The sequence below is a fragment of the Phoxinus phoxinus genome, assembly GCF_949152265.1.
Source record: "Phoxinus phoxinus genome assembly, chromosome: 4".
NCBI classification, from domain to species: Eukaryota; Metazoa; Chordata; class Actinopteri; order Cypriniformes; family Leuciscidae; genus Phoxinus; species Phoxinus phoxinus.
This window is the reverse complement of record NC_136879.1, coordinates 8,797,815-8,809,051: the sequence shown is the minus strand read 5'-3', so window position 1 is coordinate 8,809,051 and position 11,237 is coordinate 8,797,815. Positions and strand designations below refer to the sequence as shown.

The 11,237-nt window shown below is 39.8% G+C and overlaps 2 protein-coding genes across 2 annotated transcripts; both read right to left on the bottom strand.

Moving 5' to 3' along the window:
* Positions 1–7: 7 nt before the first annotated feature.
* On the bottom strand, positions 8–7,795 carry LOC306996651 (T-box transcription factor TBX10). The gene is made up of 8 exons (XM_079609386.1): positions 7,335–7,795; positions 5,977–6,148; positions 5,520–5,621; positions 4,831–5,002; positions 4,596–4,751; positions 2,478–2,545; positions 2,236–2,348; positions 8–251 (listed from the first exon to the last, which is right to left on the bottom strand). Exons 1-8 carry the CDS (start codon positions 7,498–7,500, stop codon positions 52–54), a joined length of 1,149 nt encoding a protein of 382 aa, XP_079465512.1. The 5' UTR covers positions 7,501–7,795; the 3' UTR covers positions 8–51.
* A 762-nt stretch (positions 7,796–8,557) lies between these two features.
* apoa1b (apolipoprotein A-Ib) lies at positions 8,558–11,008 on the bottom strand. The gene is made up of 4 exons (XM_079609387.1): positions 10,905–11,008; positions 10,187–10,233; positions 9,737–9,881; positions 8,558–9,467 (listed from the first exon to the last, which is right to left on the bottom strand). Exons 2-4 carry the CDS (start codon positions 10,227–10,229, stop codon positions 8,882–8,884), a joined length of 774 nt encoding a protein of 257 aa, XP_079465513.1. The 5' UTR covers positions 10,230–10,233; positions 10,905–11,008; the 3' UTR covers positions 8,558–8,881.
* Between the last annotated feature and the right edge of the window lie 229 nt (positions 11,009–11,237).

Genomic DNA, 11,237 nt, shown 5'->3' with positions numbered 1-11,237 from the left:
TATAATACAGGACTGTTGAAATGAATCACGCTCATCTGCACAAGGGTCTTGTTAGCCCATCAGACCCCTGTCTGCTCTGGCCGGCAGGCCGTCCCATTGGCAGGGTAATGTGAAGAACACAGGAGTGCTGTAGAAATGAGCATGTGAACCTCCATCCCTCCGGTCTGTACTGCAGTCCATCCCCTCACTATACGACAGTGCCGCTTCATCCATCGCTGTCTGTAGGGTTGGATCATGAGGATTTGAACGAACTGTAAAGGGAGAAGCAGAGGTTTACTACAAACGAGATAAAACATTTTACCAAAATAGAGACTGGTTACAATAAAGGTCACTTGTACGATTTTTTCCCCAATTAAACTTGAATGTTGTTAAAGTGCCCCATTATGGTTTTTCTGATATTCCCTTTCATGCACTCTGTAATATAGCGGTCTGTGAATGAAACGTTCTGCAAAGTTGTAGTCAAAAGTGCATGATAAATAAAGTTATGGTCTCCCAAAATAAATAATGGACTCTAAACCGCCTAAAAGAGACACCTTTAATCCGAATCCCACTGCGTTACTAGATAACACATTTGCATAATTTGTTGTCCTCAAACGAGCTTGCTTCTCAAATCTCGGTGTTTAACGTGGGATTCACAGAACGCTTGCTCTGGAAAGATGGGTCAGTACTCCGTTTATTTGGACCAACCTGCTCCTCAGAATCACAACCTGTAAGTCAGAATTATTAATGATGTATATATTTTCTACCGGGTGTTCAAAATATGTAGTTTTGTGTTTTGTATTGTGTAAGTTTCCGTCTAACTCACATTATTACGGTCTTATTGAAGTACTTCTGCTTATCAGCTGTGTGTCACTATTATCTAAAACTGTCTATTAGTGCAGCGTCTGTCGTTCTCACTGATTTGAGGAAAGATAAAGGATGGAGCAAGATTTGTTTTACAAACTTTAATGTTACATCAGTGATTCACGTTATGCTCGGCTTCCTGCATGTGCACTGCAGTAAATTAGAACGCATGGGTTTATTGATGGACATTCTCTATGAGATGCTGCAACTGTAATTCCTCACCATCAACATTAACAAATGTTCCTCAAACAGAGTAGCGCATCACTGAGAAAAGTCCTGCTCAAGTCGTTCTTGCGATGGAGGTTCGGGCTGGATAACCGTCCTTCCGATGGGACGTAAAACCGAGGTTTTGACTCTCTGTGGTCATTAAAAATCCCATGGCACTTCTGGTAAAGAGTAGGGGTGTAACCCCGGTGTCCAGGACACATTCCACCCATTGGCCCTTACCAATCATGGCCTCCCAATAATCCCCATCCACTGACTCTATCACTCTCTCTCCTCTCTTCACCTGTAGCTGGTGTGTGTGAAGCACTGGCGCCGTTGTACTGTGGCTGCCGTCGCATCATCCCAGTGGTGGTGGTTGAGGAGGAGAGACCTCCTGATATGATTGTAAAGTGCTTTGGGTGTACAGTAGTACATATGAAAGCGCTATATAAATGCCTCATTCTATTCTTCTATTCTAACTAGTTCTTCCAGTGTTTCATCATCGGACTCGCACTCGGATTGAAATGGTAAAATCGGCGCCGTCGTTACCGTCTTTAAAGTGTGTACAATCACTTATTTAGGAAGCCTCCGGAGCTGAAGTTCAGTTATGGTAATGTGCGTTTTGTTTCCGACAGGTGCTGTAAGCTGTAGACCAATCACAACAGACTGGGTCATCTGGCCAATCATAGCAGAGCAGACCAATCACAACAGACTGGGTCATCTGGCCAATCACAACAGACTGGGTCATCTGGCCAATCATAGCAGAGCAGACCAATCACAACAGACTGGGTCATCTGGCCAATCAGAGCAGAGCAGACCAATCACAACAGACTGGGTCATCTGACCAATCAGAGCAGAGTCACTCGTGGAAAGGAGGGATTTAGAGAGACTGAATTATCCAATGAGTTGTTTGAGAATCATTGAAAAATGTGGTGATGTATGTTATGAGAAAATGAAATTGTTTTTAGACTTTTTATTCATGTAAACCTGTTGTAGGAGACTCCAAAACAACATTAGGAGACTTTAAAATAGCTTAATAAAGGCACTTTAAAATATGCAAAACTTTGTTGCATATTATTGTCCACAGAAGCTATGAAATAGCATTGGCAATAGCAAGAAGAGTCATCCATTTTTTCCCAAAAAATGTTTGAAATAAATCCTTTAAATAAAAGCAGTACGAGCACTCACGCGGTGCCTGTGGTTGGTGTGGTGGCCTCGGGTCTTCACGCACAGATGTTCCCTCAAACAGGTTCCAGGGCAAAGACAGTCGAGGAGATTCGGCTTGGCATTGAGCTGAAGGTCTAAGGTCAGACAGCATAATTATGCTCATAGTATCCACTCGATAACAGCTGGAGATAGTATAACAATTACAGAAAGTGACACGAAGCATAAAAATCTCTGGTCTGCTGTTACACAGCATTAACATTTACCTGTTTTCAGAATCTGCTGTTCGAAAGCCTTTCGCAAAAGGGTTGCAAGCGATTTTCAGCTGGGTAATCTGTGACAGGAAAGACAGACTCACTGCAAATACTTTATGCTGAACTTATTATACAGTTCTTGATAAAAAATAAACAGTTTAATTATTTTTCAAAATGTCTACCCATCAAAAATAGAAATAGAAAAAAATAACAGTTTTCGAATTATAAACCATTAACTGTTACATGTGTAGCCAACATGCACGAAAATGCAGACTGAAATGGGTATTCCAAAATATATAGTCTTTCTTTACAAAGTTAACACAGGAGAAATGCAAACCACACTTAATGAAAACGAGAATCAACAAAGACAACTGAAAACACAGAAACCTGATTAGTGTTATGTTGTTTAGTCACGACTGAAGTGAATGGGTAGTGTAATAAATGTGTCCTACTTGTCACAAAATTATCTCTTAATAAAACAGCTGCATTATTCATACTAAATCCCAAGTAGTTGTTCTTTCTTCATTTTCACGCCTGTGTCCTAACCAGACGCGATGCGATAAATTCCAGCAACAAATAATTTGTCTGTCCTCACTAGACGCGACTGCGAGATGCCTAAAATCAATCAAAACCCACAGCCAATCAGAATAGCGTGTGGGCGGGCTCTCGTGGCAAGTGCACAGCACCAGAGAGTAATCTCGCAAGAAAATGGATAAGTAGCTACATAATCAAATTCACAAATATTTCACAATTTAAACATTATTCAAATACATAGGCTACTGAGTTACTAAAACAATCTTTGTCAAATAATAGACACTTATTTCTTCACAGTTTGAATGTTCTTGTTTCCATTTGTTTAATTTCAAGATCTGAGGTGAATTATTGTTGCTTTTACAGCTACAAATGATATTCAAAGTCACATTACACGCTTTTAACATTAAATAAAGCGGTAACACTTTACAATAAGGTTCATTTATTAAACATTATTTAATGTATTAACTAACATGAACAATACATTTGTTACAGTATTTATGAATCTTTGTTAATGTTAGTTAATATGAATAAAGCTGTTCATTGTTTGTTCATGTTAGTTCACAGTGCATTAACTCATGTTAACAAGATTTTAATAAAGTATTAGTAAATGTCGAAATTAACATTAACAAAGATGAATAAATGCTGTATAAGTGCAGTTCATTATTAGTTATCGTTAACTAATGTAGTTAACTAATGTTAACTAATGAACCTTATTGTAAAGTGTTACCAATAAAGCACATAAACAGTGCCTGAGATTATCAGTGCCACATTTTGTGTTTGTTGTTCCAGCGCGACATCGCAGAAAAATAGAAACAGTTTCTAAAATAGAATCGTCGCGTGTCGCTGTCGCGGCTGGTTAGGACAAAAACTCTGATTAACATGGAAAATATACCTTTTATTGCGTGGTGCGGCATCGCGGCGCGTGTAGTTAGGACACGGTGTAAAGTGAGCATATGTAAAGTGTCCTGTACATGCATTTTACAAAGTTCTGAATCAAACTATTGTTAAACAGATGAAATTAAATTGTATATCGAATTAAACTCGTTTTTTTTTTTTTTTGCAAATATTGCAAAAACCAGTGAATTGATTTGCTGTCAATCCAAAGAGTCACAGCAAGCGAACCATCCTATGCAGTGACATGAAAGCAATGTTTATAAACTAGGTTATACTTTATATTGGTGACCCTCCTCTACTAACTATATGAGCTTTGCAACTACATGTCAACTAACTCTCATTAGAGTAGTGGACTGTTAGGTTAGGGTTTGTTTTAGTGTTTGGGTGAGCAGAATAAGTTGACATGTATTTGCAGGGTCACTTATAGTCAGTACTGTAGGATGTCTGTTGATGAGTATCACAATAAAGAGTTAGCAGATATTAAGCAGAGTCTACCAATACTCTAATGAGAGTTAGTTGACAAGTAGATTCAAGATTACGTCTAGTCAACAGAATATCTAAAGTGGACTATCGAAACAAAATATTACCAAAATTAGCTAGCCTAGACTACTTTACTAACACTTGCTAGTTAATTATTGAATCCTGTTTGCTAGTCCTAGGCTTATGGGCTGTGTGAGGAATGAGTGTATGGATGTTGGGTACCCTATGGTTCTGGTAGGCGGTGACTGCGATGAAGCGAGTTTCTGGGAAACTGAAAGTGCAGAAGTTGCGGTGAGCGAAGCGCTGACTGTTTCTGCTTCTGTCCACCAGAACCACGTGCAGTCGCGGCTGGTAGCGGTGCATGGAGTTCAGGATCATCTAAGACACATGCACACGAGTTTGAACCTCTGCAGAATCCAGACAGTCATGTACGTGTGTGTGTGTGTGCGTGTCTTACGTGGCCATTATCATCCAGCAGGTTGTTGGTGAGTTTGAGGCGGTCGAATGAGACCGTCTGTTTGATCCACTGGGATCCCCGTGCGGGTGAGTCTGGGTGGAAGTGCACTCGTCCCGGGGCAGCGATATCTCCACGTCCCGCTACCAACCAAGAGGAGCTGTGGAAAGCATACCTGCACACAGGAACATCAAGAACGTCCAAAAAATGCCCGCTCTCAAATCCAAACAGAAGCAACATACCGAAGACCAGGGTTTGGCGTACTGCAGGAGGTCTGTGCACCAATATTTCAAATATGTTACTTTTAATTCTTAACTACAATACAATTTTTATTTTGTTGAGTGTACAACATCATGTAAAATCCCCATATTCATGAGAAAATACAAGATAATTAATTCAGGGCATCAGACGATTGTCCCTGAGCTCTCAGTCAGGATGGCCCTGAAATGGAAGAGGTCGACAACACCCTACATTTTCATGATTGCGCTGTAAGATTTGTGTTTAAATAGTTAAATAGTAGCCTCCTGTTACAGTAAACTGTTGGGCATGGAACAACACTAAATTAGGTTGTTATTAGAGTATCTAAAAAGCAAAAACTATAATATATATATTTTGTCTCTTCAAACTTGTCTGAACATTATGCTAAATTCATCAAAATTGTTCAGAAGTCTTTTCTTTTGAGATACCTGTACCTGTATCGTTTGTCATCAACAGGAATAAAGTCCATTAGAAGAACATATTCTGCTGCTGGGTCCATGCCTGAAATGTGTACTTGAAATGTAGGAAACATCCTTCTGTATAAACACAAACAACATAAGTGTACAGATATGATATGATTCAAAAATATTAATAACGTTAGCGGTATAGTAGTGTTATTTTCTGAGGCAACCATCACTGTTACCATTGCTCAAATTTCTAACCCCATAACTATTGAAGTTTGGTACCGTTTATGATGCCCTAAAGGACTCTTTGGAAAATTCCTAGAATAGCCTAGCAAACACTCATAACATCTTTGCAACCTCAAAAAACACCAACAGTACACTAGAATCACCACCTTTTCTTCAGACAATGTAAAAAGGGAATTACACATGACATAATGCTTCAAACAGGTCGTATTAGCAGATGCAAAGGTGTAGTATTTGATGAAACCTTCCAGCTTTTGTTACGATCATTTCGGTGCTCAGCTGGTCAAACTGCCGCCACAGGCTCTGCATTTCCAGCTGAACTCTGACGCTGGCGACTTCAGGCGCTTTGCTGCACGTCCGCCCTTCGTCTGGAGAACACGGCAGGACCAGAGCACCAGCCTGCGACAACTCCGAGACTACTGGCACAGGAGAAGGGGACAAACAAATACCTTGAAGACTGAGTGTAACGAATGTCCACTGAAGCCAAGTTGAGAACCCATGTGCAATTCATTTTAAATAAAACATGAACTAAATACAAAAAAGGCAAAGACCTTGAACCATGGACTGAACAAACTCATCAACAGCAGGTTACGAAGACAAAGCTAGACAAGAGACAATGGTAACATGAGGGCTATATATAAACAAAGACTAATAACTTAACAAGACACACTTGAAAGCAATGAACCAATGAGAACATGACACAAAGAACTGGGAACACTTCCCATAAATCCTGATGTACTCGTTATATCATAAGAAGAATGGCATCTACGCTAATTTTAGTGTCTTTGTTTATCCCGAGGTTTTCCCGCAGCCTGCCGGATCCAGGCCGGATCCAGATCTGAGGAAGGACCTTCGCCTGGACCCAATGACAACGCAGTGCTGAAGTGCCGACTAGCCTCTCCCTATGGAGGATCCCTTTACCACTCTAAAGATAAAGCATTGTGGAAAATTCGGTTTGCGTACCAACCCCGAAATGATACAATAAAATAAAATTCTGTATAAAAATTTATAGGCAAGACAAGTATTTTGTTAAGGCTTGGTTTGTAGGGAATTAAAAACCTGCGCACATATATTCAAACGCACATAACTATAGAATTAATTATTAATGCGCACGTGAGCGCCATCAGCGTTTCTCACAGGTTCACGTTTAAAGTCTGTGTAGAGAGAACGGTGTCGTCTTAGCGGCCCCTAATTTAATAACAAATGATCCTTTCGACGGAAGTAAATTAATCAAAACTATTCAAGAACCGCTATAAAGCCAAAACAATCTGTTACCTTAAATTATACGTTTATCTCTGTAAAGCTGAAACAATCTACATTACTAAAGCGCTATATAAATGAAGATGACTTGACTTGACAAAGACAAGGCACTAGGAATGACACATGACAAAAAGGAACCATGACTATGAAAACTACAAAATAAAAGACATGAAACCATAACCGTGAACCATAATGAGACACATTTTCAAATGAAACGTTTTAAATTCTCAATTTCAATATCTCACTGTTTCAAGGATGCTACGATATTTTACTTTAAAAACAAAGATGAAAAATGCTATTTTTATTTCACAAAGTACAAATAAAGTAAAATATGAATATTACCATTCATCATTAGTGCTGTAGTCTGAAACCTGGTCCAACATCCAGTTGCATACACAATCTCGGTCTGAATGTGTCTGATCTCATGCATCTGTGCCTCATGATGGTGCAGTCGTGGCTTTATATATTCTGAGAGATCTAATATGCAGTGTTTCAGCACCTCATCCATATCACTCACTCACAACCCATGACCCACGATGCCCACAAACTTACTCGGTATTACACTCAAGTATTTGTTAATTACATATACATCACCCAACATTATTGACTGCGAACAGAAGAATCTGCTGGTCGTGGCAGCAACTGATCGATGCTTCGGTGTCACACCTCCAACACTCAACAAACAGCTAATTGGACTTTTACCACCATTGTTCTGATGGACAAAGCTTTTCTGCAAGGTCATAGTGATGACCTTTGATCTAGGATTACTCACTCGGGGACTGAATAGCTCTCCACGTGCACTCTTCAACTGAGCGTTACAGTCCTGTCAAGCAGTGAAGACGGATCTGTTAATAACGTCCATGCACATTTATGGAGCATTTCTGCAATATGCTCTTTTTTATGAAGTAATAGTGTTGCCACATATAGGAAAGAAAATTCTGATAATGAGATTTCTTTAATATCTTAGTTGTTCTCCATGATCAACTTGACATTGCAACTTTCACATAACTGTCTTTGACCAGTTTTACCAAAAGCATCCCATCACATTTTGGACCATATTCTTGGATTTTAGTGCAAATCTAGACACAGGAGAATGCCTCTGAAACTGGATTATCACAGTTTAACTTCTCAATATGCCTAAATAGCACAGGATTGTTTTATGTGTTTTTGTGTGTTTTTTTTTAAATGTTTTTTGGTGTTGACATAGTCTTGCCTGAGGACATTAATATAGCCACCACATCCATCTTGCCCTATCACTAATAAGTAACAGATCACTAAACCAGGATATATTGATCACCGGTGACACATTTTTGTAATCAACTCATTAATCAGATCTAACATGTAGAAAAGTGTGTATTTTAAAGGCCATTGTTGTGTATTTACATGAAACAGATAAACAATGTTTAAATACCAACAACACCAAAATTGTAATTGCTAATCTTTTTTTGTTCTTTATTTCATTATGTATAATAATATATTATAAGGCATTAATGAATTTTGTTGTTTCCATATAATTTCAATTTCAACAAAACATCCAAATAAACCACATTCAGACATTGAAGAAATAGTATGACATTTTTTTTATTTTATAATTTTATTTCATTGAACATTGAAAATCAGTTTTTAACAAAAAGCAGCTTAGCAAAGGATTTTTGCAAGGCATTTTTGAATGAACAGGTTTTCAGTGTTCTTTTATTCATATCTGTGGTTGCCCATTAGAGAGAATGTAGTTGTGGGAAATGTGTCAAAAGTGCATATGAGTGTATTCGTGTATTGTGTGCTTCGAGTAAAGGTTGGTTATGCTGTGAGAAAAGCCTTCCAGATCATGGGTCGAGGTGTTGGTACTTGGCAAGGAAGAAGCGAGGGTGGGTGGTGTAAAAACGGTTGGTTTACTCCTTGCTAAAAGACTTTTGGAGAGCTGCTAAAATAGCCTGGAAGTGAGGCGTCACCTGCTCGCCCAAGTCGGTCATCTTTTTCCTCAGTTCTCCAGATCGCACGCTCTCGCGGAACTGCATGGCTCCCGTCTCCATCTGATCCTTATATTCCTGGATGTAGGGCTCCAGCTGGGTCTTCAGATACTGCAGATGCTCCGTCAGCTTTTCCCGCATAATCTCCACGATGGGCATCAGCTTGGTCTTGGTCTCCTCCCAGTTGGGAGGAATCTTCTCCTTCAAGCTCTTGATCACTGGCTCCAGCTTGGTTCTGACATCCTCCATGTGCTCGCGCTGCTTGACCAAGTACTCGTCGAGGAAAGGCTTCACCACGTCTCTGTACTGCTCGAAGTGCTTCTCCAGAACCTGCCTGAGCTCCTCACGCTTGGGCTCGAGCTGCTTGCGGAGGTCCTCCACGTCCTTGGCCCACTTCTCCCGCATGGCAGCAGTGCCTTCCATCACCGAGGACCCAACTGGGGTGATGCCTTGAACGGCCATTTCAAAGTGGCCATGGAGCCTATCCACGGACTGGCCCAGGAATTCCCTAAACAGAAAGAGGATTTAGGTTGGTTGCCACTGGTAAAACTGATATGGCGTTCCTGAAAATGTGGCCCCAGCCCGGCTGGACATTGCAGCATTGATACAATCAATGGCATCGATTACAACAGGACTATGTACTATACTGTTTGAAACTAGTTTGAGAATACTCTTTAAAGAAGTTAAATGGGTTGTTTTAGTTTGACTTTAATATCAATACCATGCTACTCTGCAAATGAATGCACTGTTGCTCTAGAGGAAATTTAGCTTTCTTACTTGTAGTCTTTGAACTCTGTGTCATCGAGGTGAACGAGGGCCTTGTGTGCGGACTGCTTCAGCTGATCTGCATAAACCTGGAGGCCAGTCTTCATATGATCCAGCTGTGATGGTGCTTCGTCCGCCAAGAAGCGGGCCTGGCAACCTGGACAAGGGAAATGTCAGTTCATACGCTTGAGTTTGGAACAAAAGGGCTTGCAATTTATGATAATTTTAACTGCAAAGCAAAATTTGTGTGAGATTTTAAGAAAGTTAATTTCTTACACCATGGCGTAAACTAGTAAAAACCTCTTAAAGCTAGAACAAAAACTAAAGGTATATATAAAAACAAGTCTTAGAATCTCATGAAAAATGTCTTAACAAAATCTTGGCTTAAATATTAAACTGAAAAAACAGCCAAAATGCTGATTAAGAAAATTATTTTTTGAGAGAAGTAATGGGTTTATTTACCTGCCAGCAAAACAGTAAGAGCGAGGGCAATGAACCTCATCATGGATCTGGGTCAAAAACAAACAATAAAAAAACAAACATCAGATATTGTTAATACAGTTGAAGGAGCGCACAATGAATTGATAGGTTTGAGATTTTTAACCAAATGAGAGTGGACATGATTCTGCATAATTAATTATAATGTTATTTAACCTTTTATAGGACTGTGTTTGTTAGATTGATACCACAACTATTGCAGAGCTTGGGACCTACTCAGGCCGCTTGGGCTACAACATATGTCAGCCTATAAGACTAGACTCTAATTTATCCCAGATTAGACAGAGTTACAAAGGCTTCACAACCAGATTAGCTCTCAACCACCACATAATCTGAAATCCTTGGATTAACTTGGACACATTGATGGTGGACCTGGAAAACTTAGCAGACTTCAGTCAAACCTATTGTTACTTTCACAAAGGTGGGCAGAAGTCTTCGAGGGGTTACATGTCTACGGTAATTTATCATATTTCATCAATAGTCATTAGTCTCCAAAACCCAAAATTACTTTAGATACTTTTAACAATAAAAATCAAGTACAAAACATGTTCTGTCAATGTTCTCTCAACAACAGTTATATTTTAAAAGTATAATTCAACACAAATTGGTTGTTTTGCTAACAGTCCATGCGGTCCAGCTGTTCCCCGAGTTGCTGTGTGGTGTGCGAGGTCGCGCTGCTTACCTGTTGATGTAGCTGGTCTGGGACTAGACTGAAGAAGGAAGGCCAGAGATATGTCTTTTATAAGGCCCAGCAGGAGGGAGGGGGAGTATCCGGAGCTGAACCTCAACCCCTCGCCCCCTCACCACAGGGTTCGAAGGTTACCTTCTGATGGGACGAGGGAAACACGCATGCATATACATGACAGATTGCTTCAGGCTCTTTGAGTTTTGGTCATTCACGTCAAAATTTAGTGCATGAATGCCTATCAATTACTTCTGAAGCAAGTGAGAAATGTACAGTTGGTAAATTATGGAGTTATGTCCTGTGATCTGACCCTTTATTAGGATTTTGATT

Excerpts from the sequence above, each read along its gene's own strand:
- LOC306996651 (XM_079609386.1), bottom strand. The coding sequence starts at position 7,500 with ATGGATGAGGTGCTGAAACACTGCATATTAGATCTCTCAGAATATATA. Across the intron at positions 5,003-5,519 it reads GTTGATGACAAACGATACAG|GTATGCTTTCCACAGCTCCT; the intron begins GTACAGGTATCT and ends TCCTGTGTGCAG. Across the intron at positions 2,349-2,477 it reads ACAGCAGATTCTGAAAACAG|ACCTTCAGCTCAATGCCAAG; the intron begins GTAAATGTTAAT and ends GTCTGACCTTAG.
- apoa1b (XM_079609387.1), bottom strand. The coding sequence starts at position 10,229 with ATGATGAGGTTCATTGCCCTCGCTCTTACTGTTTTGCTGGCAG. Across the intron at positions 9,882-10,186 it reads TCTTACTGTTTTGCTGGCAG|GTTGCCAGGCCCGCTTCTTG; the intron begins GTAAATAAACCC and ends TCCCTTGTCCAG. Across the intron at positions 9,468-9,736 it reads ACAGAGTTCAAAGACTACAA|GGAATTCCTGGGCCAGTCCG; the intron begins GTAAGAAAGCTA and ends CTTTCTGTTTAG.